This window comes from Nerophis lumbriciformis, linkage group LG33 (genome assembly GCF_033978685.3).
Source record: "Nerophis lumbriciformis linkage group LG33, RoL_Nlum_v2.1, whole genome shotgun sequence".
NCBI lineage: Eukaryota > Metazoa > Chordata > Actinopteri > Syngnathiformes > Syngnathidae > Nerophis > Nerophis lumbriciformis.
In genome coordinates, this window is record NC_084580.2 from 20013387 (window position 1) to 20039309 (window position 25923).

Here is a 25923-nt window from a genome sequence, read left to right on the forward strand (position 1 = left end):
ATCATACTTTCTCTCCCATATCTTCAGATGGTGTTCATTTCACAAGGAACAAGAGGACAGTTCCACTGAGAACTACAATCTGCAGGTTTGTATTATTTTTTTAAATATTTTTTTTATCTTTCTCCAAAGCCCCATAAGTGTTCTTGCATGTTTTATGCAATTAAAATACAGACCAAAAGTCTGTATGAACGTGTGATACATTGGAGTGCATGCTGCAGGTTTTGGGACTACGGACTAACAACAGTATGGTTAGATGAATTATTATGGTATGGATTTTTTTTTTTTTTTACTGAGTGTGATATTTTGTGGCTTTGCTTAGTGTTGGATTACTGCAGAATGGTCGCGTCGTTAATTCTAGCTTGCTTTTAGGACAGTGGAGACTGCTGGAGAGAGAGCTTTAGATTTCACAAAAAGGACATTTTTTGTATGCCACACTAATGAATGCTTTAAAATGCAATATCGGAAATTATCGGTATCGTTTTTGTTTTTTTATCGGCATCGTTTTTTTATTTTTTATTTTTTTATTTTTTTTATTTTATTAAATCAACATAAAAAAACACAAGATATATGTCAGGTTGTGTAGGTGACGAACCCCAAGATGCAGAGAAGGCGGAAGGCATGATTTAATTTAACACTATAGCAAAAAAAAAAAAACTAACAAAAGGCGCGCACAAGGCGGAGAACAAACTTGGCCATGAACTAAAATAGCACAAAGGCTAACTGTCGACGAGAAACAAAAACACTTACTGTGCCACGAAGGAACTATGACATGAGCAGAGTGAACAAAAGTAGACAGAGCTACAAACCCCGTTTCCATATGAGTTGGGAAATTGTGTTGGATGTAAATATAAACGGAATACAATATGTCAACCCATATTCAATTAAATGCACTACAAAGACAACATATTTGATGTTCAAACTCATAAACTTTTTAATTTTTTTTTTGCGAATAATAATTAACTTAGAATTTCATGGCTGCAACACGTGCCAAAGTAGTTGGGAAAGGGCGTGTTCACCACTGTGTTACATCACCTTTTCTTTCAACAACACTCAATAAACGTTTGGGAACTGAGGAAACTAATTGTTGAAGCTTTGAAAGTGGAATTCTTTCCCATTCTTGTTTTATGTAGAGCTTCAGTCGCTCAACAGTCCGGGGGTCTCCGCTGTCGTATTTTACGCTTCATAATGCGCCACACATTTTCCATGGGAGACAGGTCTGGACTGCAGGCGGGCCAGTCTAGTACCCGCACTCTTTTACGACGAAGCCACGCTGTTATAACACGTGGCTTGGCATTGTCTTGCTGAAATAAGCAGGGGCTTCCATGATGACAACATATGTTGCTCCAAAACCTGTATGTACCTTTCAGCATTAATGGCGCCTTCACAGATGTGTAAGTTACCCATGTCTTGGACACTAATACACCCCCATACCATCACAGATGCTGACTTTTCAACTTTGCGCTTATCACAATCCGAATGGTTATTTTCCTCTTTGTTCTGGAGGACACCACGTCCTCTGTTTCCAAATATTGAAATGTGGACTTGTCAGACCACAGAACACTTTTCCACTTTGCATGAGTCCATCGCAGATGAGCTCGGGCCCAGCGAAGCCGGCGGCGTTTCAGGGTGTTGTTGATAAATGGGTTTGGCTTTGCATAGTAGAGTTTTAACTTGCACTTACAGATGTAGCGACCAACTGTAGTTACTGACAGTGGTTTTATGAAGTGTTCCTGAGCCCATGTGGTGATATCCTTTACACACTGATGTCGGTTTTTGACATCGACAATGACAGGTTGGGACGACAATAATCCAGCAGTGACTGGAGGGCAGGGCAGGTATAAAAATAGCAGCTGGCTGATTGACACCAGGTGTGGGCCAGGTGCCAATCAGCCACAGCTGAGGGGACAGCACTCAGAGAGAACAACAGGAAACTGAACCAAAATAAGAGTGCTGACAGGAAATAAAACAAAACAGAGGAAAAACTCAAACTTAACCAAACTGTCAGGGACAAGCCTGACAATACACTTGCAATTAGTGCACCAACCCAAAAAAAACCTTCCTCCACTCATTCACACAAAAGGGTTGTTTCTTTCTGTTATTAATATTCTGGTTCCTACATTATATATCAATATATATCAATACAGTCTGCAAGGGATACAGTCCGTAAGCACACATGATTGTGCGTGCTGCTGGTCCACTAATAGTACTAACCTTTAACAGTTCATTTTACTCATTTTCATTCATTACTAGTTTCTATGTAACTGTTTTTATATTGTTTTACTTTAAGAAAATGTTTTTAATTTATTTATCTTATTTTATAATTTTTTTTAAAGTACCTTATCTTCACCATACCTGGTTGTCCAAATTAGGCATAATAATGTGTTAATTCCACGACTGTATATATCGGTATCGGTAATTAAGAGTTGGACAATATCGGATATCGGCAAAAAAGCCATTATCGGACATCCCTAATGTGTTCCTATCTGCACGTTTTGGTGCCGGTACCACGATGTATGTCGATACTTTTCGATACTTGTCTAAATTAAAGGGATTATTATTATTGGCTTTATTTAACAAAAAATATTTGGGTACATTGAACATCCATCCATCTTCTTCCGCTTATCCGAGGTCGGGTGGCGGGGGCAGCAGCCTAAGCAGGGAAGTCCAGACTTCCCTCTCCCCAGCCACTTCGTCCAGCTCCTCCCGAAGGATCCCGAGGCGTTCCCAGGCCAGCCGGGAGACATAGTCTACCCCAGTGGTCCCCAACCACCGGTCCGTGGATCGATTGGTACCAGGCCGCACAATAAATATATATATATATATATATATATATATATATATATATATATATATATATATATATATATATATATATATATATATATATATATATATTTTTTTTTTTTTATTAAATCAACATTAAAAACAAAATATACACTTACAATTAGTGCACCAACTCAAAAAACCTCCCTCCCCCATTCATGTAAGTCATTCACACTCATTCACACAAAAGGGTTTCTTTCTGATATTAATATTTCTGGTTCCTACATTATATATCAATATATATCAATACAGTCTGCAGGAATACAGTCCGTAAGCACACATGATTGTATTTTTTTATGACAAAAAAAAAAAAAAAAAAATTTTAAATAATAATACATACCCCCCACCCCCCACATCCCCAAACCCCCCCAATCCCCCGGGTCCGTGGGACAAATTTTCAAGCGTTGAAACAAAAAGGTTGGGGACCACTGGTCTACCCAACGTGTCCTGGGTCTTCCCCGTGGCCTCCTACCGGTCGGACGTGCCCTAAACACCTCCCTAGGGAGGCGTTCGGGTGGCATCCTGACCAGATGCCCGAACCACCTCATCTGGCTCCTCCCCATGTGGAGGAGCAGCGGCTTTACTTTGAGCTCCTCCCGGGTGACAGAACTTCTCACCCTATCTCTAAGGGAGAGCCTCGCCACCCAGCGCAGGAAACTCATTTCGGTCGCCTGTACCCGTGATCTTGTCCTTTCGGTCATAACCCAAAGCTCATGACCATAGGTGAGGATGGGAACGTAGATCGACCGGCGGTAAAATAAAATCTTAACAGCTGACATGTATCCATAAAAAGTAAAAGTTGACGGATAGGCAGTTCAAAGGAGATACTGTAGAAGGTCACTCTACATGGTAAATACTGTACATTATTCTCACATTACTTCATAAATCTACTGTAGTTGTTATTAGTACATTCTATTGTATTGTTTTTATACAATATATATGTGGGGGAGGTGGAGTCAGCGCTGCTTGCAGGAGGAAAAGTCACCGCCGCTGTCCATGGTTACTGAGGACGAGTGCCATCGGGCAGGGCTGTGCTGACGGCGAGACACAGCTGGCAGGTGGTACGTGTTAATCTAATCATCTGCTGTCTTTAAAGGGGAACATTATCACAATTTCAGAAGGGTTAAAACCATTAAAAATCAGTTCCCAGTGGCTTATTTTATTTTTCGAAGTTTTTTTCAAAATTTTACCCATCACGCAATATCCCTAAAAATAGCTTCAAAGTGCCTGATTTTAACCATCGTTATATACACCCGTCCATTTTCCTGTGACGTCACATAGTGATGCCAACTCAAACAAACATGGCGGAAAGAACAGCAAGATATAGCGACATTAGCTCGGATTCAGACTCGAATTTCAGCGGCTTAAGCGATTCAACAGATTATGCATGTATTGAAACGGATGGTTGTAGTGTGGAGGCAGGTAGCGAAAACGAAAATGAAGAAGAAACTGAAGCTATTGAGCCATATCGGTTTGAACCGTATGCAAGCGAAACCGACGAAAACGACACGACAGCCAGCGACACGGGAGAAAGCGAGGACGAATTCGACGATCGCCTTCTAACCGACGATTGGTATGTGTTTGTTTGGCATTAAAGGAAACTAACAACTATGAACTAGGTTTACAGCATATGAAATACATTTGGCAACAACATGCACTTTGAGAGTGCAGACAGCCCAGTTTTCATCAATTAATATATTCTGTAGACATACCCTCATCCGCTCTCTTTTCCTGAAAGCTGATCTGTCCAGTTTTGGAGTTGATGTCAGCAGGCCAGGGAAGCTAGGGTCGATATTCTTCTCTTGATCATCTTCGGTGGCATAAGGGACGGTGTGAGCCAAGACATCCAGGGGGTTTAGCTCGCTCGTCTGCGGGAACAAACTGCCGCCATTGCTTGCCGTGCTACCGAGGTCCTTTGTCCCTGAATTGCTCACACACTCCGGCAGATTCAATGGGGGTCTGGCGGCAGATTTCTTTGACTTTATCGTTGGAAATGCATCTGCTTTGAGTGTCGCAGGATATCCACACATTCTTGCCATCTCCGTCGTAGCATAGCTTTCGTCGGTAAAGTGTGCCGAACAAACGACCGACCATTTCGTCGGCTTTCCCCACACCATTGGCGTTGTTAGCCCTATTTTAGGGGGGCTCAAGCCCCCCTAAAATATTCTTAAGCCCCCCTAAATAATTTGGTGTTTTTTGGGGTTTTTTTACAAATAAATGCCGACATATTCATTATAAAGTGGCCCAAATATGAGTTTAAATAAATAATCATATAACCTGTTATTACTCACTCAGTTTCCCCTCACTTCGTAGCGTAAGGTAGAGAGCCCCTTTAGTGCGTCGGTATCCAATCCATTCCACTTGTTCATATAGAAAATGCCCACTCAAACACTCAAATTCCAGCCCGCATTTTCTCTGCGACCTTGCTTGCGGTCCTGCAGGTGTACGAAGCACATTATCTTCCTTTACAATGAGTGAAGCTGCACAAAACCTTGTGTGTGCAATTGTAAATCATTTATTTTTTTTAAGTTTTGTGTTTCTTGTAGAATCTATATAAAGTAATATACATTATCCTATTGTTAAAATAATGAAAAAAAGCATCATTAAATATATTTGTTTTATTGTATTGTTACATTAATAGCTGTTTTATTATTATAGGATGGCTTGTTAAACATTTCATAGGATTTTCAGAGGGTGGAAAAACCAAGACATTTAATATAAAATGTAAAATGAATAAATACATAAAAAGAAAAGGACAAAAAATGGTTAAAAGCCATCGTCCCGGGGAGCATTTCATTTCGTCCCGTGCATTTAAAAAAAATAATAATAATAACAATGAATAATTTCTAAGTCTTTGTTAGCCGTTTGTGAAGTTTTGTGCTCGTGCGTAACATTCGCTCGCATCCTGTGCAAAGCCCCCCCCCTGTCCTTAAAAGCTAGTGACGCCCCTGCCCCACACCCTCGTATTTTGAACAAATTTCGTCCAATTTTCTTGCCACTTTCGCATCTTTGGGCCACTGGTGCAACTTGAATCCGTCCCTGTTCGTGTTGTTAAACCCTTCCGACAACACACCGACGAAAGTGAGAAAATGGCGGATTGCTTCCCGATGTGACGTCAGAGCGAATAATAGAAAGCCGTTTAATTCGCCAAAATTCACCCGTTTAGAGTTCGGAAATCGGTTAAAAAGATATATGGTCTTTTTTTCTGCAACATCAAGGTATATATTGACGCTTACATAGGTCTGGTGATAATGTTCCCCTTTAATAGTAAGCGGCCGGGAGCAGAGAGGGGGAGAGGTTACGGACGCGACTGAAAAGTCACGTTTTGGGAGAAGAAAACTGTTGATAAAACATATGATCATTAAAACTTTAGGCAATATTTAGAGTTGGCTTTTTAACAACACTCAGTTTTGTGTATTTCGTACCAGATTTCCGAGGCTATTTTCTCATCAAAGTTGAGTAAATCCTGTTCTTTCTGTTTAAATTAAAACCAGTGTCAGTAACTACCGTATTTTCCGCACTATAAGGCGCACCTAAAAACCACAAATTTTCTCAAAAGCTGACAGTGCGCCTTATAACCCGGTGCGCTTTATATATGGATAAATATTAAGATTCATTTTCATAAAGTTTCGGTCTCGCAACTTCGGTTAACAGCCGCCATCTTTTTCCCGGTAGAACAGGAAGCGCTTCTTCTTCTACGCAAGCAACCGCCAAGGTAAGCACCCGCCCCCATAGAACAGGAAGCGCTTCTTCTTCTACTGTAAGCAACCACCCGCCCGCGTAGAAGAAGAAAAAGCGCGCGGATATCACCGTACGTTTCATTTCCTTTGTGTGTTTACATCTGTAAAGACCACAAAATGGCTCCTACTAAGCGACCGGGATCCGGTTCATGAAAAGACGCAATCTCTCCATCCGCACACGGATTACTATTTCACAGCAACTGATATTCCTGTGAACCGCACTGTGGATACAACGGGAGCACGTACGGTGAATATTCGCACCACAGGGAATGAGAAGTCATCCTTCACTGTGGTTCTAGCTTGCCATGCTAATGGCCAGAAACTTCCACCCATGGTGATATTCAAAAGGAAGACCTTGCCAAAAGAGACCTTTCCAGCCGGCGTCATCATAAAAGCTAACTCGAAGGGATGGATGAAGAAAAGATGAGCGAGTGGTTAAGGTAAGTTTAAGTTTACGCGAAGAGGCCGGGTGGCTTTTTTCACGCAGCTCTGTCCATGTTGATATACGTATGTTTGTGATTGCACATTTGCGTACATTTTGGGAGTGAACAGAGTTGTTAGAACGCTGGTTTTTAATATATTATTAAAGTTTGACTGACCTATCTGACTGTTTTTTTGACATTCCTTTAGCGCAGTTAGATGCGGCTTACAACATGGGGCGGCTTATTGGTGGCCAAAGTTTTGAAATATGCCGTTCATTGAAGGCGCGGCTTATAACCCAGGGCGCCTTATGGTGCGGAAAATACGGTACAGTTTGTCGCTACATCTGTAAGTGCAAGTTAAAACTCCGCCATGCAAAGCGAAAGCCATTTATCAACAACACCCAGAGACGCCGCCGGCTTCGCTGGGCCCGAGGCTCATCTAAGATGGACTGATGCAAAGTGGAAAAGTGTGGACGTCGTGTCCTTTGGAACAAAGAGGAAAAGAACCATCCGGACTGTTATAGGCGCAAAGTTGAAAAGCCAGCATCTGTGATGGTATGGGGGTGTATTAGTGCCCAAGACATGGGTAACTTACACATCTGTGAAGGCGCCATTAATGCTGAAAGGTACATACAGGTTTTGGAGCAACATATGTTGCCATCCAAGCTTTTTGTTAAAACCTGCAAGCTTGGATCCTGTGAAGTGTCCGTCATTGGGACCGCTAGGAAGCGACTTCCACAATATATTATTTAAGAGTGTGTTTTTCTTGTTAAAAGACATGTAACATGGGGGGGGGGGAAAATCGCTCTTTCGGGGGCCAGGCACAGATTAAAATGAGATGAATTGATTGACGTTGATTTGACATACAAGTGTGTAAGTGGAGGTACTTCAGTTTTTGGTTCCATTTATGAAGAAAAACTGGGGGCTGTCTTGGTTGACAAGACTCTGCAGCATCGCGTGGACATCGGGGGCGGTACCTCTGGATTGGCAGACCGGGGTGGTGGTTCCTCTCTTTAAGAAGGGGAGCCGGAGGGTGTGTTCTAACTATCGTGGGATCACACTCCTCAGCCTTCCCGGTAAGGTCTATTCAGGTGTACTGGAGAGGAGGCTACGCCGGATAGTCGAACCTCGGATTCAGGAGGAACAGTGTGGTTTTCGTCCTGGTCGTGGAACTGTGGACCAGCTCTATACTCTCGGCAGGGTCCTTGAGGGTGCATGGGAGTTTGCTCAACCAGTCTACATGTGTTTTGTGGACTTGGAGAAGGCATTCGACCGTGTCCCTCGGGAAGTCCTGTGGGGAGTGCTCAGAGAGTATGGGGTGATTGTGGCAGTCCGCTCCCTGTATGATCAGTGCCAGAGTTTGGTCCGCATTGCCGGCAGTAAGTCGGACACGTTTCCAGTGAGGGTTGGACTCCGCCAAGGCTGCCCTTTGTCACCGATTCTGTTCATACCTTTTATGGACAGAATTTCTAGGCGCAGTCAAGGCGTTGAGGGGATCTGGTTTGGTGGCTGCAGGATTAGGTCTCTGCTTTTTGCAGATGATGTGGTCCTGATGGCTTCATCTGGTCAGGATCTTCAGCTCTCACTGGATCGGTTCGCAGCCGAGTGTGAAGCGACTGGGATGGGAATCAGCACCTCCAAGTCCGAGTCCATGGTTCTCGCCCGGAAAAGGGTGGAGTGCCATCTCCGGGTTGGGGAGGAGATCTTGCCCCAAGTGGAGGAGTTCAAGTACCTCGGAGTCTTGTTCACGAGTGAGGGAAGAGTGGATCGTGAGATCGACAGGCGGATCGGTGCGGCGTCTTCAGTAATGCGGACGCTGTATCGATCCGTTGTGGTGAAGAAGGAGCTGAGCCGGAAGGCAAAGCTCTCAATTTACCGGTCGATCTACGTTCCCATCCTCACCTATGGTCATGAGCTTTGGGTCATGACCGAAAGGACAAGATCACGGGTACAAGCGGCCGAAATGAGTTTCCTCCGCCGGGTGGCGGGGCTCTCCCTTAGAGATAGGGTGAGAAGCTCTGTCATCCGGGGGGAACTCAAAGTAAAGCCGCTGCTCCTCCACATCGAGAGGAGCCAGATGAGGTGGTTCGGGCATCTGGTCAGGATGCCACCCGAACGCCTCCCTAGGGAGGTGTTTAAGGGCACGTCCGACCGGTAGGAGGCCGCGGGGATGACCCAGGACACGTTGGGCAGACTATGTCTCCCGGCTGGCCTGGGAACGCCTCGGGGTCCCACAGGAAGAGCTGGACGAAGTGGCTGGGGAGAGGGAAGTCTGGGCTTCCCTGCTTAGGCTGCTGCCCCCGCGACCCGACCTCGGATAAGCGGTAGAAGATGGATGAATGGATGGAATATTTAGAGTTGGCTTTTTAACAACCCTCAGTTTTGTGTATTTCGTACCAGATTTCCGAGGCTATTTTTCTCATCAAAGTTGAGTAAATCCTGTTCTTTCGGTTTAAATTCTGCCTGTGATGTCGCGGAAAACGTCATCAAAAAAGGTTGAAGCAGTGCAACACACTCTCATTTTCATTCTTTTGTCCCACGTACTCCAGAGCTTATTAGGACTGTGGAGGTGATTTGTCTTATTTTGTGCCTTTTGGTGGTTGCTGCTGATTCGGAGGAGGTGAACAATAGCAGGGGACAATGCGCTAGTGATTGGTTCTTATGTGCCAAAAATGATTGGTGATGAACTCCCATTGTACTGCCAAGCATTTGAACACTTCATGCACCTGCGAAAGGATCAGAAATTGAAATGCTAAAGGACGTATTCCAACACAAAGTAGCAGGCACTCAAGTGAATGACAATGTCAAACCCAAAGGACCAGTATAGTTCAATCAATAAGGGATAAGGCTTGACATCATTTCTCAACCAGCTATTGCAAGGAATTTAGGGATTTCACCATCTACGGTCCGTAATATCATCAAAGGGTTCAGAGAATCTGGAGAAATCACTGCATGTAAGCGGCAAGGCCAAAAACCAACATTGAATGCCCGTGACTTTCGATCCCTCAGGCGGCACTGCATCAAAAAGCGACATCAGTGTGTAAAGGATATCACCGCATGGGCTCAGGAACACTTCCGAAAACCAGTGTCAGTAACTACAGTTTGTGGCTATATCTGTAAGTGCAAGTTAAAACTCCGCTATGCAAAGCGAAAGCCATTTATCAACAACACCCAGAGACGCCGCCGGCTTGGCTGGGCCTGAGCTCATCTAAGATGGACTGATACAAAGTGGAAAAGTGTTCTGTGGTCTGACGAGTCCACATTTCAAATTGTTTTTGGAAACTGTGGACGTCGTGTCCTCCGGACCAAAGAGGAAAAGAACCATCCGGATTGTTATAGGCGCAAAGTTGAAAAGCCAGCATGTGTGATGGTATGGGGGTGTATTAGTGCCCAAGACATGGGTAACTTACACATCTGTGAAGACGCCATTAATGCTGAAAGGTACATACCGGTTTTGGAGCAACATATGTTGCCATCCAAGCAACGTTACCATGGACGCCCCTGCTTATTTCAGCAAGACAATGCCAAGCCACGTGTTACATCAACGTGGCTTCATAGTAAAAGAGTGCGGGTACTAGACTGGCCTGCCTGTAGTCCAGACATGTCTCCCATTGAAAATGTGTGGCGCATTATGAAGCCTAAAATACCACAACGGAGACCCCCGGACTGTTGAACAACTTAAGCTGTACTAGCTGAGATAGGCTCCCCAAAAGGGACAAGTGGTAGAAAATGGATGGATGGATGGATCAAGCAAGAATGGGAAAAAATTCCACCTGAAAAGCTGAAAAAATTGGTCTTCTCAGTTCCTAAATGTTTACTGAGGGTTGTTAAAAGGAAAGGCCATGTAACACAGTGGTAAAAATGCCAACTTTTTTTGCAATGTGTTGGTGCCATTAAAATTCTGAATTGTTGTTGTTGTTGTTTATTGAATGGAGTTAACGATTATTTGCAAAAAATAATGAAGTTTCTCAGTTCCAACATTAAATATCTTGTCTTCGCAGTCTATTCAATAGAATATAAGTTGAAAATGATTTGCAAATCATTGCATTCTCTTTTTATTTACGAATTACACAACGTGCCAACTTCACTGGTTTTGGGTTTTGTAATTGTAATATATAATATATTTATACAAAACTAAAGTAAAATACACTGGAATTTAGAGAAACAAAATATACATAAGCAAAATATCAATATTATCAAATATATTTGTTTTTAATTTGAGAGTGAAGGAAAGTGCAAATGATGCTGCACCACCTAGGCTGGGGTTTGGGTGAGTGTCCATGATATGTTCAAGGGTGCCACCAACAGAAGGAAGAAAACAAGCATCTCGCCTTATTTGCAATTTATTTTACAAACCCTGTTTCCATATGAGTTGGGAAATTGTGTTGTATTTTTGCAAATAATAATTAACTTAGAATTTCATGGCTGCAACACGTGCCAAAGTAGTTGGGAAAGGGCATGTTCACCACTGTGTTATATGGCCTTTCCTTTTAACAACACTCAGTAAACGTTTGGGAACTGAGGAGACACATTTTTGAAGCTTCTCAGGTGGAATTCTTTCCCATTCTTGCTTGATGTACAGCTTAAGTTGTTCAACAGTCCGGGGGTCTCCGTTGTGCTATTTTAGGCTTCATAATGCGCCACACATTTTCAATGGGAGACAGGTCTGGACTACAGGCAGGCCAGTCTAGTACCCGCACTCTGTTACTATGAAGCCACGTTGATGTAACACGTGGCTTGGCATTGTCTTGCTGAAATAAGCAGGGGCGTCCATGGTAACGTTGCTTGGATGGCAACATATGTTGCTCCAAAACCTGTATGTACCTTTCAGCATTAATGGCGCCTTCCCAGATATGTAAGTTACCCATGCCTTGGGCACTAATACACCCCCATACCATCACAGATTCTGGCTTTTCAACTTTGCGCCTATAACAATCCGGATGGTTCTTTTCCTCTTTGGTCCGGAGGACACGACGTCCACAGTTTCCAAAACAATTTGAAATGTGGACTCGTCAGACCACAGAACACTTTTCTACTTTGTATCAGTCCATCTTAGATGAGCTCAGGCCCAGCAAAGCCCACAGCGTTTCTGGGTGTTGTTGATAAACGGTTTTCGCCTTGCATAGGAGAGTTTTAACTTGCACTTACAGATGTAGCGACCAACTGTAGTTACTGACAGTGGGTTTCTGAAGTGTTCCTGAGCCCATGTGGTGATATCCTTTACACACTGATGTCACTTGTTGATGCAGTACAGCCTGAGGGATCGAAGGTCACGGGCTTAGCTGCTTACGTGCAGTGATTTCTCCGGATTCTCTGAACCCTTTGATGATATTACGGACCGTAGATGGTGAAATCCTTAAATTCCTTGCAATAGCTGGTTGAGAAAGGTTTTTCTTAAACTGTTCAACAATTTTGCTCACGCATTTGTTGACAAAGTGGTGACCTTTACCCCATCCTTGTTTGTGAATGACTGAGCATTTCATGGAATCTACTTTTATACCCAATCATGGCACCCACCTGTTCCCAATTAGCCTGTTCACCTGTGGGATGTTCCAAATAAGTGTTTGATGAGCATTCCTCAACTTTATCAGTATTTATTGCCACCTTTCCCAATTTCTTTGTCACGTGTTGCTGGCATCAAATTCTAAAGTTAATGATTATTTGCAAAAAAAAAAAAAAGTTTATCAGTTTGAACATCAAATATGTTGTCTTTGTAGCATATTCAACTGAATATGGGTTGAAAATGATTCGCAAATCATTGTATTCCGTTTATATTTACATCTAACACAATTTCCCAACTCATATGGAAACGGGGTTTGTAAATCCAATGTAGGCCAATGTATATTTTTGCAAATTCCTATGTAGTTCCCATAAAGTCCACTTAATTCCCATTTATTTTTGCAGCTATACTGTTATGTTGGCGTTGTTGGTTTGGACCCCGGGATGCAGAGCAAGGAAGGTGAAGTACAGGCAAGAAGTACATTTATTTGAAAAACACTGTGTGGGGGGGCGTGGCCTGCGGACCTGCAGCGAAGCGGGGTGTGCCAGGGCCTGCTTCGAGATTAGCGACAGGTGCGTGGATGGCACACCTGGGCCGGTTTATCCAATCACCGGTCGCTCTGTTAAAGAGCAGCAGCCGGGAAGGAAAGGGGGTTGTTGATGATGGAGAACGAGTACGAACACGAGCATGAGAGAGAGCGAGGACGGAGACGTAACGCAATGACTGGAAAGGAACACAAAGAACATTTATTTTGAAAAATAAATCATTGTTCAGAACTATGAATGAAGCTGTCATGTCCGTGATTGGTGGTCCTAAGAACCCGGAAGAGCAAGTCTTCCACACACTGGTAGTGCCAAACAAAGCATGGAAGTGCAAAGAAGACCAAAGCAAAATGATTTGCACCGGCAAGGAAGCGACAAGTGTCACTAATTAGACTAATTAGTGCCTGTCCTGTGCTTTTATTTTGGTGGCTTTTCCGGTTTTGTCGGTGTTTTCCCGTGGCTGCTTCACTTTTGTCCGAGTTCATTTCCCCTCACCTGTTTTCGGTTTGCAATCAAGACTATCTAAGTTGATGCTACTTCTCCTTTTGTAGTCGAGACACTGTTTGTTGATGTTCGAGACCATAGACCAGGGGTGTCAAACGTTTGATGAGTGTGTGGGAGGCGTATGCTACTCTAAATGTTTGGTGCAAGACGATGTGTAGAATCAGAGGTTTGCTTTAAGTGCGTGTTGGATGAATCTTTCGTCAGTTCAAAGGAGCGAGGCAAAGAGGTAGTCCGTGGGCAGGCAAGTGGCAACGAGGTCCGTGTCTAAGCGGGGGTCGAGGATCGAGGGAGGCAGTCCAGAATCCAGAGGGAAGTCGAGATACACAACTGGAACACGGGGAACAGGAAGGACACTGTGGAGAACACAAAGGACATGAGACGCGGGAAACTGGGAAGACGAGGAGAGAGCAAGTACGCGGGAGGAGAAACTACTGCGAGGAGAAACTACTTTCCGGCGTAGGCTCCATGCCGCCTGTCTTTATGCTGCTTGTCGTGATTAGTACTAGGTGCGCGGATTAATGATTGCCTGCAGCTTCGCTGTTGCGTGGGTGTGAGGTGCCCAGTGCGAGCAGGGGCGTGTCCCGGCATGCTGCCAACTGAGGTGCTGGCAGAACTTGCTGCCGATGAAAGGCGGGTTCGAGCCAACAACATTATTGTGGAGGGAGATGTAGCCAGCGTTGCCTGCAGGAGCAAAAGTCGCCGCCTCTGTCCATGGTGCTGAGGACAGAGCACCATCAGACGGGGGCATGGCCGTGCTGACGGCGAGACACAGCTGGCAGTTGATTCGATTTCACAGGTGGTACGTGTTAATCTAATCATCTGTTGTCTTTAACAGTAAGCGGCCGGGAGCAGGAGAGGGGAGAGGATATGGACGTGACTTGGAGAGAAAACTTTTGTCGACAACATTATCATTAAAGACCTTGTTAAACCTGCACGCTTGGCTCCGGTGCCGTGTCTGACAGTGGGACCGTTAGGAAGCGACTTCCACAAGTATGATTTGTACATTTTAAGAATGTGCTTGTTCTATTTTTAAACAAAGAAAACAATCTGAAGTCGTGTCATGATTTTACCAGTCCGGCCCACTTGGGAGTAGATTTTTCTCTGTGTGGCCCTCCATCTAAAACTAGTTTGACGCCCCTGCCACAGACGATCCTTTGTTGATGCTAAGCACAAGTACACTCGTATGTGTGGATGCCATCTGCTCCACATTTCCCGTAAGTGTTCAGCATTTTGCTCGCTTTTTGTTCATCTATTAGTAAATACACCTGTTACCTCATGCTGCTACTTTGTTCGCCCCGAAGGTGCAGCAAAACAAGGAATCCAACAGGAAGTATAGGGTGACACAAAAAAAGTGTTCATCACTGTTGCGTTTGGACCAGTTGTTCCTCCCAGGGAATTCAAGCGGCTGGTCGCTCCCAAGCTCTTTATGACAGTACAGCTGAGTAGAAGAACCACCAGAGACAGAATAGGTATTTTGTAATTTTATCTCCAAAGCCTTGGAAATATAATGAGACCAGTCCAGCATAGAACATTCAATCGCGCAGCTAAGATGGTCTGATCTAAAATATGGAAACCTTCTCTTCTATCAAGTGTCTCTCCCTCCCAACCTTCGTTGTCTTGTCTCTCTCTCTAGCCCAAACACATGCCCATTGTCCTCCGCAGCTGGACACAGGAACAGATAAGGAAAAGGAGTATCTCTCCTCTTTACATTCCAAAGTCAAGGTTAGCACACAGTATTTGCAGACAACCAAAAGACCACAATTGGAAGAAGAACACTAGCTGTTTTGTAATATGATTATGAAAAATAAAGAAGTAACACTTAAATACGGATATATGTAAATATCTGCCTCTGACATCACCTAAACTTGAATAACTTTTGAAATAATTAATCAATTATTTTTATTTTTCATATTTACCAAGAAGAATTAATGTTCTAAAAGTTTGGAAAATTTCAACTTCGAGATGCCATGGACTACTGAACAAAAGACATTTATAGTTGAGGCCCATTTTCGGCTGAATTCTATCCACGCGGCTCGATTGCAATTCGAAGAACGGTTTGGATGTGGTGAATTTCCTGCCCACACAATGATCTACACATGGGTCAACAAGTTCCGAACCCCACGGGACTGTTAATAACCTCAATCGTAAAGATACTAACAGACAATCACACTCTGGACGACCGAAATCCTCAAGGACACCACAGAACGTTGATGCAGTCAGAACGTTGATGCAGTCAGAGACTCTGTTGTCCCCAGCCCACGTAAGTCTGTGCGTCGACGAAGTCAGGAACTTGGAATGAACCGGGAGTCTGTGCGGAGAATTTTGATTGCAGATCTTGACCTCTATCTCTACAGGATACAGATTAAACAAAAGCTTACACCTGCCAGCATGAGGAAACGAGTGATCATGTGCCAGTGGTTTTGCGATAAGATTGACGCTGCGCCAGACTTCCTTGACAATGTCTGGTTCTCGGATGAGGCACATTTTCTGCTGTCAGGTCATGTGAACTCTAAGAACAACATATTCTGGGGTAGCACACCCCCTGAGTACTGTCTGCAAAGGCCATTAGACTTTGTCAAGTGCACTGCATGGGTCGCCATCTCCAAACATGGCATCATTGGACCATTCGAGCGGTTTGTGACAATCGACACCGAGCGATATGTTCAGGTGCTTGGCAAATTCTGGACAGCACTTGGTCGACGAAGAGAAGTCGTCAGGGACCGCCAGTGGTTCCAGCAGGATGGTGCCACCCCCCACACCTCAAACGAATCATTGGCATGGCTATAGCATCGTTTCCCTGACCGACTGATCAGCCGCAGGTGTGACCCGGAGTGGTCGCCGCATTCCCCCAGATTTTTATCTGTGGGGATACCTTAAGGACAGGGTGTATGGCAACAACCCCCAGACTATCCCTGATCTGAAGGCAGCAATCACAGCAACAATAGGAGAGATCCCAAGGGAAGAATGTGGGAGGGTCATCGAGAACTTTGCCTGCCGGATCCAAATGTGCTTGCAGCAACTGAGAGCTCATTTAGAGCAAGTTTTTCCAGCGCCAGTTAAACAAAGAGTTTTTGTGGTACAGACTTGAAACTTTAGAGAGGTCTGCTACATAGACTTAACCTAATGTAGCTGAATTTTTGTGTTAATCTAAATAGAATTTTGGAAGTTATTCGATTCTTATTGATGAACGTTTTTTTGTGTCACCCTGTAGAACCAAAATAAGAGCACCAAGACAGGAAATAATAGCGAACAAGGTCAAAACTGCCATGTGGGATTATGACATGCACTCTGGAGCTACTTAAACCTTCCCAGAATAATATGTTCACCTTAAACAAGTACTGTCTCTCTCCTTGTGTTATTATTTTTGGAAGACAGGAAGGATGCCGCAGCTCAACTGTTCCCGAGCAAGTCTTTTCAGAACGGATTTCTTCAGTGATGTCGGGTGTCCAGACGTGGCGGTGCTGTGCGGAATGAACATCTCTTGGTTACTGGAGAACGCCACTGAGGAGGAGGTGGAGGAAATGTGCCTGAGTGAGGAGGAATATCTCGCCAGGCAACTCGGGCCACTGAGGTCCCCGGTTTTCCTTCCGGTCTGTGTCACCTACCTGGTCATCTTTCTGGTAGGCGTCCTGGGGAACGCCCTCACCTGCGCGGTCATCCTGCGCTACAAATCCATGCAGACGCCCACCAACTACTACCTGCTGAGCCTGGCCGTGTCGGACCTGATGGTGCTGCTGCTGGGCATGCCGCTGGAGCTCTACGAGATGTGGCAGAACTACCCCTTCCTGCTCGGCGAGGGAGGCTGCAACTTCAAGGTCTTCCTGTTCGAGACCGTCTGCTTCGCCTCCATCCTCAACGTGACGGCGCTCAGCGTGGAGCGCTACCTGGCGGTGGTGCACCCCCTGAAGGTCAGACACATGACCACGTCCTCGCACGTCAAGAGGGTCATCTTCGTGCTGTGGTTGCTCTCCATGCTGTGCTCCGTGCCGAACACCAGCCTGCACGGGATCGCGGTGCTGCCGCCGAGGTTTGGGCGGCACTTCCCCCGCTCTGCCGTCTGCCGTACGTATAGAACTTCTCTTAAACTTCTCAAAGTAAACCCAGTCATCTACTGCAGTGTTTTTCAACCTTTTTTGAGCTAAGGCACATTTGCGTCAAAAAATCCAGAGGCACACCATCATTGTTGGATATGACTTTAAACCATAACCAACCATGCATCAATGTACAAACCCCGTTTCCATATGAGTTGGGAAAATGGGTTAGATGTAAATACAAACGGAATACAATGATTTGCAAATCATTTTCAACCCATATTCAATCTGGAGAAATCACTGCACGCAAGCAGCTAAGCCCATGACCTTCGATCCCTCAGGCTGTACTGCATCAACAAGCGACATCAGTGTGTAAAGGATATCACCACATGGGCTCAGGAACACTTCAGAAACCCACTGTCAGTAACTACAGTTGGTCGCTACATCTGGAAAAAAGTGTTCTGTGGTCTGACGAGTCCACATTTCAAACTGTGGACGTTGTGTCCTCCGGACCAAAGAGGAAAAGAACCATCCGGATTGTTATAGGCGCAAAGTTGAAAAGCCAGCATCTGTGATGGTATGGGGGTGTATTAGTGCCCAAGACATGGGTAACTTACACATCTGTGAAGGCGCCATTAATGCTGAAAGGTACATACAGGTTTTGGAACAGCATATGCTGCCGTCTTTTTCATGGCAACCCCTGCTTATTTCAGCAAGACAATGCCAAGCCACATTCAGCACGTGTTACAACAGCGTGGCTTCGTAAAAAAAAAGAGTGCGGGTACTTTCCTGGCCCGCCTGCAGTCCAGACCTGTCTCCCATCGAAAATGTGTGGCGCATTATGAAGCGTAAAATACGACAGCGGAGACCCCCGGACTGTTGAACGACTGAAGCTCTACATAAAACAAGAATAGGAAAGAATTCCACTTTCAAAGCTTCAACAATTAGTTTCCTCAGTTCCCAATCGTTTATTGAGTGTTGTTAAAAGAAAAGGTGATGTAACACAGTGGTGAACAGGCCCTTTCCCAACTACTTTGGCACGTGTTGCAGCCATGAAATTCGAATTATTATTTGCAAAAAAAAAAAAAAAGTTTATGAGTTTGAACATCAAATATCTTGTCTTTGTAGTGCATTCAACTGAATATGGGTTGAAAAGGATTTGCAAATCATTGTATTCCGTTTATTTTTACATCTAACACAGTTTCCCAACTCAAATGGAAACGGGGTTTGTACATTGCGGAGGCCGTCTTTGCTCCACAGTAAGTCTTTGCTGTCGTCCAGCATTCTGTTTTTGTTTACTTTGTAGCCAGTTCAGTTTTAGTTTCGTTCCGCATAGCCTTCCCTAAGCTTCAATGCCTTTTCTTCGGGGCACTCATCTTTTGTTAATTTTGGTTTAAGCATTAGACACCTTTTTACCTGCACCCTGCCTCCCGCTTTTTCCGACATCTACAAAGCAACTAGCTACCGGCTGCCACCTACTGATATAGAACAGTATTACACGGTTGCTCCGCCGAGCTCTAGACAGCACCGACACTCAACAACAACACATTTGCAGACTATAATTACTGGTTTGCAAAAAATATTTTCAACCCAAATAGGTGAAATTAGATAATCTCCCACGGCACATCAGACTGTATCTCACGGCACAACTAGTGGTTAAAAAACACTGATCTACTGTACCATCTCTCTTTGTCGCATTTCAACCCTCAGATTTGATCAAGCCCAAGTGGATGTACAACCTGATCATCCTGATCTCCACGCTGGCCTTCTTCATCCTGCCCATGCTGATCATTAGCATCCTCTACCTTCTTATCGGCTTGCAGCTGCACAGGGAAAGGATGATGACCGTGGTGGATGACCGGTGCAGCTTCGGACCGGAAACCCTTAGCAGATCCCACAGGCTGAAGCTGAACAAACGCAACTTTCAAGTCACCAAAATGCTGTGTAGGTATAAACACTGTAAAAAAAAAATAGTTTATCACAGTAGTAAATGCAGTGGATTCTCGCAAACCAAGAAACAGTACATAACCTGAATTACTATGATTATAGTACGTACAAAACCCAAAACTTTAGGGGTTTCACCATCTACGGTCCGTATTATCGTCAAAAGGTCCAGATAGTCTAAGAGGTAAGGTTGAAAACCAAAATTGAATGCCTGTGACCTTCGATCCCTCAGGCGATACCGCATCAAAAACCCTACATCAGTGTGTAAAGGATATCACCACATGGGCTCAGGAACACTTCAGAAAACCACTGTCAGTAACTACAGTTGGTCGCTACATCTGTAAGTGCAAGTTAAAACTCTACCGTGCAAAGTGAAAGCCATTTATCAACAACACCCGGAAACGTCGCAAATAGTTTAAGATGAATATTTGTCAACCAGCTAGTGCAAGGAATTTAGGGGTTTCACCATTTATGTCTATTATCGTCAAAAGGTCCAAATAGTCTAAGCGGTAAGGCTGAAAACCAAAATTGAATGCCCGTGACCTTCGATGCCTCAGGCGATACCGCATCAAAAACCGACATCAGTGTGTAAAGGATATCACCACATGGGCTCAGGAACACTTCAGAAAACCACTGTCCGTAACTACAGTTGGTCGCTACATCTGTAAGTGCAAGTTAAAACTCTACTTTGCAAAGTGAAAGCCATTTATCAACAACACCCGGAAACGTCGCAAATTGTATAAGATTAATATTTGTCAACCAGCTAGTGCAAGGAATTTAGGGGTTTAACCATCTACGTCTATTATCGTCAAAAGGTCCAGATAGTCTAAGCGGCAAGGCTGAAAAACAAAATTGAATGCCCGTGACCTTCGATCCCTCAGGGGGTACCGCATAAAAAACCGACATCAGTGTGTAAAGGATATCACCACATGGGCTCAAGAACACTTCAGAAAACCACTGCCAGTAACTACAGTTGGTCGCTACATCTGTAAGTGCAAGTTAAAACTCTACTATGCAAAGTGAAAGCTATTTATCAACAACACCCAGAAACGTCACAAATTGTTTAAGATTAATATTTGTCAACCAGCTAATGCAAAGAATTTAGAGGTTTCACCATCTACAGTCCGTATTATCGTCAAAAGGTCCAGATAGTCTAAGAGGTAAGGTTGAAAACCAAAATTGAATGCCTGTGACCTTCGATCCCTCAGGCGGTACTGCATCAAAAACCGACATCAGTGTGTAAAGGATATCACCACATGGGCTCAGGAACACTTCAGAAAACCACTGTCAGTAACTACAGTTGGTCGCTACATCTGTAAGTGCAAGTTAAAACTCTACCATGCAAAGTGAAAGCCATTTATCAACAACACCCAGAAATGTCGCAAATTGTATAAGATTAATATTTGTCAACCAGCTAGTGCAAGGAATTTAGGGGTTTCACCATCTATGTCTATTATCGTCAAAAGGTCCAGATAGTCTAAGCGGCAAGGCTGAAAACCAAAATTGAATGCCCGTGACCTTCGATCCCTCAGGCGGTACCGCATCAAAAACCGACATCAGTGTGTAAAGGATATCACCACATGGGCTCAGGAACACTTCAGAAAACCACTGCCAGTAACTACAGTTGGTCGCTACATCTGTAAGTGCAAGTTAAAACTCTACTATGCAAAGTGAAAGCTATTTATCAACAACACCCAGAAACGTCACAAATTGTATAAGATTAATATTTGTCAACCAGCTAGTGCAAGGAATTTAGGGGTTTCACCATCTACGTCTATTATCGTCAAAAGGTCCAGATAGTCTAAGAGGCAAGGCTGAAAACCAAAATTGAATGCCCGTGACCTTCGATCCCTCAGGGGGTACCGCATCAAAAACCGACATCAGTGTGTAAAGGATATCACCACATGGGCGCAGGAACACTTCAGAAAACCACTGTCAGTAACTACAGTTGGTCGCTACATCTGTAAGTGCAAGTTAAAACTCTACTTTGCAAAGTGAAAGCCATTTATCAACAACACCCGGAAACGTCGCAAATTGTATAAGATTAATATTTGTCAACCAGCTAGTGCAAGGAATTTAGGGGTTTAACCATCTACGTCTATTATCATCAAAAGGTCCAGATAGTCTAAGAGGTAAGGCTGAAAACCAAAATTGAATGCCCGTGACCTTCGATCCCTCAGAGGGTACCGCATAAAAAACCGACATCAGTGTGTAAAGGATATCACCACATGGGCTCAGGAACACTTCAGAAAACCACTGTCAGTAACGACAGTTGGTCGCTAAATCTATAAGTGCAAGTTAAAACTCTACCATGCAAAGTGAAAGCCATTTATCAACAACACCCAGAAACGTCGCAAATTGTTTAAGATTAATATTTGTCAACCAGCTAGTGCAAGGAATTTATAGGTTTCAGCATCTACAGTCCGTATTATCGTCAAAAGGTCCAGATAGTCTAAGCGGCAAGGCTGAAAACCAAAATTGAATGCCAGTGACCTTCGATCCCTCAGGGGGTACCGCATCAAAAACCGGCATCAGTGTGTAAAGGATATCACCACGTGGGCTCAGGAACACTTCAGAAAACCACTGTCAGTAACTACAGTTGGTCGCTACATCTGTAAGTGCAAGTTAAAACTCTACTATGCAAAGTGAAAGCCATTTATCAACAACACCCGGAAACGTCGCAAATTGTTTAAGATGAATATTTGTCAACCAGCTAATGCAAGGAATTTAGGGGTTTCACCATCTACGGTCCGTATTATCGTCAAAAAGTCCAGAGGTAAGGCTAAATTTACAGCATACCTTAAATGTTTTAGGGGTTTGTGTTGTCACTTGAAGGCCATGTTGTGAGTTGTCCAGTGAAAGGTTGTACAAATGCTTTTTAGATAAAATCCTCATGTACCGCTCACATGTCTCGGAAACACAAGCGTTTTGCAGATACTAGTATTTGTGACAGGGCAGCATGGTGCCTCACAGTGAGAAGGTCCTGGGTTCGATTGCTGGGCTACGGGTCTATGAGAGAGCCCCGCCACCCGGCGTAGGAAACTCATTTCAGCCGCTTGTACCCGTGATCTTGTCCTGTCGGTCATAACCCAAAGCTCATGACCATAGGTGAGGATGGGAACGTAGATCGACCGGTAAATTGAGAGCTTTGCCTTCCGGCTCAGCTCCTTCTTCACCACAACGGATCGATACAGCGTCCGCATTACTGAAGACGCCGCACCGATCCGCCTGTCGATCTCACGATCCACTCTTCCCTCACTCGTGAACAAGACTCCGAGGTACTTGAACTCCTCCACTTGGGGAAGGGTCTCCTCAACAACCCGGAGATGGCACTCCACCCTTTTCCGGGCAAGAACCATGGACTCGGACTTGCGACTGATTCTCATCCCAGTCGTTTCACACTCGGCTGCGAACTGATCCAGTGAGAGCTGAAGATCCTGGCCAGATGAAGTCATCAGGACCTCATCATCTGCAAAAAGCAGAGACCTAATCCTGCAGCCACCAAACCAGATCCCCTCAACGCCCTGACTGCGCATAGAAATTCTGTCCATAAAAGTTATGAACAGAATCGGTGACAAAGGGCAGCCTTGGCGGAGTCCAACCCTCACTGGAAACGTGTCCGACTTACTGCCGGCAATGCGGACCAAGCTCTGACACTGACTATACAGGGAGGGGACCGCCACAATCAGACAGTCCGATACCCCATACTCTCTGAGCACTCCCCACAGGACTTCCCGAGGGACACGGTCGAATGCCTTCTCCAAGTCCACAAAGCACATGTAGACTTGCTGGGCAATCTCCCATGCACCCTCAAGGACCCTGCCGAGAGTATAGAGCTGGTCCACAGTTCCACGACCAGGACGAAAACCACACTGTTCCTCCTGAATCAGAGGTTCGACTATCCGGCGTAGCCTCCTCTCCAGTACACCTGAATATTGCAGATAGGGACTGCAGATGGATATTAGCTATTTAGCTATAATCTGGTACAGAACATATCTGTCTTTGAGTTTAATGTTTCTGTGCATTGTCCTTTCAAATAAAGACTAAACTACTACCTTACCAAGAAGGCTGAGGAGTGTGATCCCACGATAGTTGCAAACGCAAAAACTCCACTGAATGCTCAGGGAGTTTTTGCGTTTGCTCACACACATGAAAAATTAGAGGGAACATTGGTCCTGGGCATGACATTAAAGTGCATCCGGCAGTGGAGGCTCCTCTATGGGGGTCTTGGGGCACTAGGAGGTTAACCCCTTTACTACTGTTACCCCAGGTGGCCCTTGGCAAAGGCCTAGTACCTGACTGCCCCCTAGCCAGGGATACGGTGAAGACCTCAACGGCGGAGCAGGCGGAAGACGGTAGATTTAAGAACTACATCGGCTGCGATGGCGGAAGAAGGCTGCAGCAGAAATGGGTGACAAAGGGCAGCCTTGGCGTGGTCCAACCCTCAATGGAAATGTGTCCGACTTACTGCCGGCAATGCGGACCAAGCTCTGACACTGATCGTACAGGGAGCGGACCGCCACAATCAGACAGTCCGATACCCCATACTCTCGAGCACTCCCCACAGGACTTCCCGAGGGACACGGTCGAATGCCTTCTCCAAGTCCGCAAAGCACATGTAGACTTGCTGGGCAAACTCCCATGCACCCTCAAAGACCCTGCTGAGAGTATAGAGCTGGTCCACAGTTCCACGACCAGGACGAAAACCACACTGTTCCTCCTGAATCAGAGGTTCGACTATCCGGCGTAGCCTCCTCTCCAGTACACCTGAATACTGCAGATAGGGACTGCAGATGGATATTAGCTATTTAGCTATAATCTGGTACAGAACATATCTGTCTTTGAGTTTAATGTTTCTGTGCATTGTCCCTTCAAATAAAGACTAAACTACTACCTTACCGGGAAGGCTGAGGAGTGTGATCCCACGATAGTTGCAAACGCAAAAACTCCACTGAATGCTCAGGGAGTTTTTGCGTTTGCTCACACACATGAAAAATGAGAGGGAACATTGGTCCTGGGCATGACATTAAAGTGCATCCGGCAGTGGAGGCTCCTCTATGGGGGTCTTGGGGCACTAGGAGGTTAACCCCTTTACTACTGTTACCCCAGGTGGCCCTTGGCAAAGGCCTAGTACCTGACTGCCCCCTAGCCAGGGATACGGTGAAGACCTCAACGGCGGAGCAGGCGGAAGACGGTAGATTTAAGAACTACATCGTCTGAGATGGCGGAAGAAGGCTGCAGCAGAAAAGGGTGACAAAGGGCAGCCTTGGCGTAGTCCAACCCTCAATGGAAATGTGTCCGACTTACTGCCGGCAATGCGGACCAAGCTCTGACACTGATCGTACAGGGAGCGGACCGCCACAATCAGACAGTCCGATACCCCATACTCTCTGAGCACTCCCCACAGGACTTCCCGAGGGACACCGTCGAATGCCTTCTCCAAGTCCACAAAGAACACGTAAACTGGTTGGGCAAACTCCCATGCACCCTCAAGGACCCTGCCGAGCGTATAGAGCTGGTCCACAGTTCCACGACCAGGACGAAAACCACACTGTTCCTCCTGAATCCGAGGTTCGACTATCCGGCGTAACCTCCTCTCCAGTACACCTGAATACTGCAGATAGGGACTGCAGATGGAAATGAGCTATTTAGCTATAATCTGGTACAGAACATATTTGTCTTTGAGCTTAATGTTTCTGTGCATTGTCCCTTCAAATAAAGACTAAACTACTACCTTACCGGGAAGGCTGAGGAGTGCGATCCCACGATAGTTGGAACACACCCTCCGGTTCCCCTTCTTAAAGAGAGGAACCACCACCTTGGTCTGCCAATCCAGAGGTACCGCCCCCGATGTCCACGCGATGCTGCAGAGTCTTGTCAACCAAGATTATGGGACAATGGGATTGTGGATATTGGGAAAAATATATAATTCTATTTAATCCCCATTGCGGAGAAACAAGTCCAATAGACAAACTATATTCTTCTTCTCCTAGTTCCATTCAGCAGTCGTGCAGCAGCATTCTAGGACCAGCCCTTGTTGCTTCATCCACTTACTACAATATATGTTTTATTCATGCAGGTGTGTTGGTGATCGTGTTCGGCCTCTGCTGGGCTCCCTTCCACGTGGACCGCCTCATGTGGAGCTACATGGACTCGTCCGTGGAGCGGCACATCGAGATCTTCGAGCACGTCCACGTCGTCTCGGGGGTCTTCTTCTACCTGAGCTCCGCCATCAACCCCATCCTCTACAACCTCATGTCCACGCGCTTCAGGGAGATGTTCGGCCACGTCACCTGCTTCGCAAACGTCTGGCCGACGCGCCCGAGCCTAGAGATGACGCAGCGTAGCTCGAGTCGGAAAACGCACGGCAGCTCTAAATGGACTCTGAAGCAAATCACCTTGAACAGGGAAGGCTAA

The 25923-nt window shown here is 45.1% G+C and overlaps 1 protein-coding gene across 1 annotated transcript; it reads left to right on the forward strand.

Moving 5' to 3' along the window:
• Positions 1-25923, forward strand: LOC133575608 (neuromedin-U receptor 1-like). The gene is made up of 4 exons (XM_061928299.1): positions 1-85; positions 16903-17593; positions 19273-19506; positions 25586-25923. The coding sequence occupies exons 2-4, from the start codon at positions 16912-16914 to the stop codon at positions 25921-25923; spliced, it is 1254 nt and encodes a 417-aa protein (XP_061784283.1). The 5' UTR covers positions 1-85; positions 16903-16911.